The sequence below is a fragment of the Chiloscyllium plagiosum genome, chromosome 4 (assembly GCF_004010195.1).
Source record: "Chiloscyllium plagiosum isolate BGI_BamShark_2017 chromosome 4, ASM401019v2, whole genome shotgun sequence".
In the NCBI taxonomy this organism is placed as follows: Eukaryota; Metazoa; Chordata; class Chondrichthyes; order Orectolobiformes; family Hemiscylliidae; genus Chiloscyllium; species Chiloscyllium plagiosum.
Window position 1 is genome coordinate 102,506,881 of NC_057713.1, and position 6,593 is coordinate 102,513,473.

At 39.4% G+C, this 6,593-nt stretch overlaps 1 protein-coding gene across 3 annotated transcripts in view; it reads left to right on the forward strand.

Moving 5' to 3' along the window:
- LOC122549274 (cartilage associated protein) overlaps positions 1 to 6,593 on the forward strand; it is a 29,175-nt gene that overhangs the window by 6,410 nt on the left and 16,172 nt on the right. For all 3 annotated transcript variants that reach the window (XM_043688786.1, XM_043688785.1, XM_043688787.1), the window contains exons 2-5: positions 1,326 to 1,475; positions 2,653 to 2,824; positions 3,856 to 3,984; positions 4,404 to 4,549. In XM_043688786.1, the coding sequence (XP_043544721.1) occupies positions 1,326 to 1,475; positions 2,653 to 2,824; positions 3,856 to 3,984; positions 4,404 to 4,549 (597 nt within the window). The remainder of the gene's footprint in view (positions 1 to 1,325; positions 1,476 to 2,652; positions 2,825 to 3,855; positions 3,985 to 4,403; positions 4,550 to 6,593) is intronic.

A 6,593-nucleotide genomic window follows, 5' to 3' on the forward strand; every position in this document is an offset into this window, starting at 1 on the left:
ATGATTATCCGTGTGACAGATAAAACTGAAATAGAAGAGAGTATTTTTGGTAAATGTTGCTGCTTTGCATCTTCATTATAGGCAGCTATCTGATATTAAAAATGTGTTGCTGGAAAAGCGCAGCAGGTCAGGCAGCATCAAAGGAACAGGAGAATCGACGTTTCGGGCATAAGCCCTTCTTCAGTTGGGCTTATGACCAACTGCTGCGCTTTTCCAGCAACACATTTTTAAGCTCTGATCTCCAGCATCTGCAGTCCTCACTTTCTCCTAGCTATCTGATATTACTTTGAAGAGAGAGAGCTGAGACAGAAACTGTTTCAGACATCGAGTTTGTACATCAGTATATACCAAGAACTTGATTAAAGTGTTGTAAGGTTATTTTAGGCTGTGCATTTCAGACAAATTCACTACCACTTATCTTTGCTCTTTTATTAAGCTTCAGTTGAGGCTTCAATTACTCTTTGTAATCTTCCCATGGTAAAACATGAACTGAAATAATGTGCTTCTAGTTAATGTGAACAGCAGACTGTGTACTGTGCTCAGTGACTCTTGTTTTCAGTATTGGAATGTGCGCATTGTCTGATTTCAGATTTAGTTTTTTTATGATGGTTACCACTGTTGAACAGCCTGCCAGACTCACTGACTACACTTACGCAAAAAGAATTGATCACTTGATTAAAAACATAATAATTGATTGAACTTTATTAGAAATAGGCATGTGGGAAATGATGTCCAAAACAAAATAGAACTTTAGAGCACGGGATATGAAAGTTCATTGAACTTTTCAAAACCATTCCCAAAATGGATTCTGTACACTCTACCTTAGTCTTCTTAGGAGCTTTTGCAGAGTCAGCAGAAACTATTTAAGCAAAATATGAAAACAATTACTGAGAATATCGCAAGATGATTATATAAGTGGGAGGCCTTTGGATTTCTTGCTGTTTTCTGGGCAGTTTCATCTCTGCAGAGCCACATAATGTTCTGAAGGATATCTGTTCAGCTAACTCTGCAACTAGTCTCATTCCAGCCATGCACATCACCAGCTGTTTTGGTCACTTGATTCAGAATGTGTTAAGTGTATCTCGAGTTAACTTGCTGATTGAAACCTGTAATTTTAACTTTGTGTCTCTCCTCAGATGCTGTCAGAACTATTGTGTTTCCCAAGTCTTCTGTTTTTATTTCTGATTTGCAATATTTTTCTGTGTTTCTGTCTAAAACCTGTTGTATGAATATACATGTATATTTTCACACCTGAGATCATGATAATTTGTGTCCAATGATATATTCTACTTTTTCCAAATTTCCGTTCTTTCTTTCACATTTAGGTTCAGAATGTAGCTAAAGCCATATCGGCAGCTCATACCTTCCTTCAGAAGCACCCTGATGATGCAATGATGAAGCAGAACATGGATTACTACAAGTCTTTGCCAAACTCTGATGACTTCTTGAATGACCTGGAGATGAAAAATTATGAGGCAAGTAGATTGATTTCCTCCAAATGCTCTGGTTTCTCTCTCAGTCCAAAGATGTACAGGTTAGGTGGATTAGCTATGGGAATTGCAGAGTTGTAGGGGTGTGAGTCTGGGTGGGGTGCTCTTTGGAGGGTCACTGTAGATTCAGTGGGCTGAATGGCTTGCTTCTACACCAAAGAGATTCTGTGAATGGGACTTGAGCTCCTAATACTGGCATCAACATTTTGGAAATGCTTACATTTATGCAGGATGGAAGATTAGAGTCCAGCTAGGACATTACTGAAAAAATCCAAGTCTAGAGTTAACAAAGATATGAATTAGGGTTTTGGAGTGAATTCCCCTTAGGCAGGGAAGAGGTGAGCATTTTATGGGAGTAGACGTAGGTGATCTTTCCAATAAAGAGGATATGGGGTAAGTTTTTAATTTAGTTTTGTCTCAAACGGTACCCAGTTCTGGACAGTTAGAAGAAGTTGGTAGTTGTGGAGTGGGACATAAGGAATAGGGGGAGACCAGGAAGACCTTTATGCCTACTTCTCCATTCAATATAATCTTCTGATTTAAAATTCAGTTGCTTGTAATATTCTCATACTCTTTTGTCCCTTTAGTGTCTTTAAAAAAAACTAACCATTTGATTTTACAACTGAGCATCACCAGCACTTGATTAAGGAATGAACTTTCCATTGGAGTTAGAGACAATGGTATGTTGGGTTAATTGGGAACTACCTGAAGAATTCTCAATAATTGTTTTTAATCATCACAATCCAACTTGTTCAGACAGGAACATAAACCTTTATAAGCATAACTGCTCTTGTCCTTTGCTACTAACTTGCATTAAATAGTTTACTCTATTAAATTAAATATTGAGAAGTTTAAAGGTTAAATGACCTTTCGATCTTCCCTCTTCTATGTCCATCTAAAGTTTGGTTTAGAGTGCCTTTGCTATCTCCCTCAACATGAGATCCTGATTATCATACTTGGAGGCATAAGTGCATTTTGCTAGCAGTTGTAACTTGCTGAGTTTTGCAGCTGTGCATTCTGCTATAAGCTATCGCATACTTACCTTTTTTTACCCCAACGTTGTTTGTTGGAATTGTCAAGCAGACCCATACCACAAGATGCAGGACATGACACCATCCAACATTCCTCAGTCACTTGTAACCTGAATGTCATTGGATTTTAGAATCTATTCATCCAAGCGGTGAAAGCTTACAATGGTGAAAACTACCTGACATCTATTACAAACATGGAACTGGCCATCCCAGAATACCTTAAGGCTTATGATGAGTGTATTGCTGCCTGCGAGGGTTCAAGAGAGGTGAAGGAGTTTAAAGATTTCTATCCCTCAATAGCAGGTGAGTGCGGGTGTCCGAGATGTGAACCATGCTTTTTGGCTGAAAGTTTTTTTTAAATCAGTGCTTCCCTCTGTTTCTCTATCCTTTTCCTTCCCAGTTTACTTTCGTCATCAAAGTTTTGTCTTTAAAAGTTGTTTCCTTCTATCTATTCCTCCTCTTTTTCTCTCTCCCTCTTTCTTTCTTCCTTCCCTCTGCCTTTGTTCCTCATTCTCTTTCCCATTAATGCATTATTTCTTGTATTCTTACACGCACTCTCTTTGGCGATCTCTGGCTCACTCGCCCGCCCTCTGTCTCTTTCTCTCCCGCCAGCACAGTCTGTCGCCCGCTTGCCCTCCATGTCTCTCTCGCGCGCTCACTCGCTTGCTTTTTCTCGCCCTCTCAGGGTCAATTGCATAAAATCATGATTGGTCTGTTCGTTTTCTTTACGCTGCTGTACAAATTCAAATATTTCTTTGCAGAAGTTCTCCATTTGCTCTCAAGAATGAAGACACAATTCAAAACCTATGGAATGTGAACCTAGGACTTAGAAGCAGGGATAGGCTATTTGACCCACTAGCTACCTGATGAGGGAGCAGTGCTCTGAAAGCTAGTACTTCCAAGTAAACCTGTTAGACTATAACCTGGTGTCTTGTGATTTTTAACGACATTCTCTTTCTTGCCCACACGCCTGTACTATTTCTGTTTCTCTCCCTGTGCGCGCATTCTTTCTTTCTTCTGTCGCACCCTGGCTGCTCTCTGTTACTGTTATCCTTCAAGTCTCTTTGCTTTCTCCCTAACCTCTAGTGCATGCTGGTGCTCTTCTGAGGACTGTGCAATCGTTGCTGCTGAACTGTTCATTTGACTAAATTTTTCTCGTACTCATATTTGCTAATAGAAATATAATTTTACTCGTTAACAAGTTATTTTAAAGCTAGGTGAATAATAATATTCACTTTATTTTTCTGCTGTGTTTTTGTTGCTGTTTTGAAAAAAAAATCAGTGCCAATGCTTGAACAGTATCTGAGTTACCAACAGTGTTCTTTAATTTTCAGAACATTACGCTGAAGTTTTGCAGTGTAAAGTGAAGTGTGAGCATGAACTAACTCCTGTCATTGGAGGGTTTTTTGTGGAAAAATTTGTTGCTACTATGTACCACTATTTGCAGTTCACTTATTATAAACGTGAGTACTTTGCAATTAGATTATGGAATGATTATATTGTTTAAAATCTTCAAATAGAGTCATTAGCAAATGTAATGTTTGTGGAAGCGATAAGGAAATACATATGGTAGAGATAAAGGACTCCTTTGACAAGCTTGGGATTCTAGTGCATGCACAGAAAAATGTCTTGAAATATCTGCATTAGTGGAAACCCAGCTATTTTGCTTGGAAGTACTCCACAAACAACAAGATTGTCGCAATGTCAGTTGAAGGATCTGTGTTGGCCAAACAGAAGGAGCTCGCTCATCTTTGAGATGTTACCATTGACTTATAACTAATGATAATTGAATGTAACACTGGGTGTGGTGTTGTACCACCTGGAATTCTTGACAGTATAAACCTAATGCTTTGTTTTTAACTATGTCGAATCTCTTTTGCAGTCAATGATATGAAGAATGCAGCTCCATGTGTAGCAACCTATTTGCTGTTTGATCCTGAAGATTCAGTGATGAAGCAAAACTTAGTGTATTACCAATACCATAAACTGAAATGGGACCTGACAGAGGAGGATTTCTTGCCCAGACCAGTATGTCACTGATGTACAGATAACCTGCAATGAATTTGAGCATGTGGGAAGAGGATAAAGAGTTATGAGATTCTTTGGGAAGAAAATAATCTTAAATTATGTTGGTTTCATTAAAAGAAGTTATCTGTCCTTCAGAAATCTTGGACAGAGAAGTACCTACTAGTTCATTCAGGCAGTGATAACTAATCGGGTAATTCAGCACTGCAGCTGTACAGCTCTCTGTCCCCTACTTGAGCAGCTTTACACCCCAGATAGCAACAATAATGGATCCACTTAGCATTTCATCTCATCTCCAACAATTGCAATGACTTGAGATTCACAATATTTGCATTCCTCACCACACCTTGAACCCACGTAATCTCTTGGGAGCGAGCTAAAGACTGTGACTAAACAAAAACCCAAGTACAGTTAGTTCTCCTATAATGCAATGGTTGTTTTCTTGTGCAACTCCACATTATAGAAAAATAGTGCTTTAGAAACAGTGTGGTGATGTGATCATGTTACAGCCATCACACATTTTAAAAGTTCGCAGTTTAAAAAGTGTCTCCAAATCATCAATTGCGTGACAGTGAGTTCACGCTAATGAAATATGTGTAATAGCAGAATGACCTGTATTGGAGAAACTCACCAGAAATGGCAACATCTGTAAGAGAGAAAAGTAGAGTTAATGTTCGATTCCAGTGATGCCTAATGTGCTTCAATCGGAGGATCAATCATGTGACACTCTAAATTAATCTAGTCTCATTTGCCAACATTTGGCCCATATCCCTCCAGACTCTTCCTATTCATATACCCATTCTGATTCCTAATATCACCCATAAAAGCAGAAGTGGGCCACTTGCCCTATTGGTCGGCTTCACTATTCAATAGGATCTTGGCTGACCTGATGATTCTCAACTCCACTTTCACTCCCATAACCCTGATTCCCAGATTGATTAAAAATCTGTCCATCTCATCTTTGAATATGCTTAATGAGCTCTCTGCAGTAAAGAATTCCACAAATTCACAAGCTTCTGAGAAAAGAAATTCCTCCTCACCTCTGTCTGTCTTATTCTGAAATTCAGCCCTTTTTGTCCTAGACTCTCACAAGGGGAAACAACCTTTCCACATCTACTCTGTTAAGTCCACATGGAATCTTGAATGTTTCAATAAAGCAGCCACTTATTATTCTTAACTCACAACTGGCTCAATTTAGCCTTATAAGGCATCCCTATATACCCAATATCAGCTTAGTAAACCATCTCTGGATTGCCTCCAATGGCAGTGAGTTTTTCCTTATATAAGGAGCCCAAAACTGTTCACAGTATTCTAGCGGTGATCTGATGAATGACTTGTACAGCCTTACCAAGACTTCTCCATTATTATATTCTAATGATTTAGAATCCGAGATGTATAACACTGAAACAGACCCTTTGGATCAACTTATCCATGCTGATCAGATATCCTAAATTAATCTAGTCTAATTTGCCAACATTTGGCCCATATCCCTCCAGACTCTTCCTATTCATATACCCATTCTGATGCCTTTTTAAATTTTGTAACTGTACCAACCTCTACCACTTCCTCTGACTGTTCCTTCCATACATGCACCACCCTCTACTTGAAAAAGTTGTCCCTTCGGTCCCTTTAAATCTTTCGCCTCTCTCCTTAAAACTATGTGCATTAGTTTTGGACTCCCCTACTCTTGAGAAAAGACCTTGATTATTCACCCTATTCATGCCCCTTTATGATTTGGAGAACAAAACAGGATAAAATGATATGTGAGACCTGACCAAACACTTGTTTAAGATCAAAATGATTGTCTTAGTGAATTATCTTGTGAATAATCCTAGTATACTATTAATGTGTCAGAGTTGCACCAGATCTGCACCAGATGGGCGGCACCAGATGGGCGGCACGGTGGCCCAGTGGTTAGCACTGCTGCCTCACAGCGCCAGAGACCCGGGTTCAATTCCCGACTCAGGCGACTGACTGTGTGGAGTTTGCACATTCTCCCCGTGTCTGCGTGGGTTTCCTCCGGGTGCTCCGGTTTCCTCCCACAGTC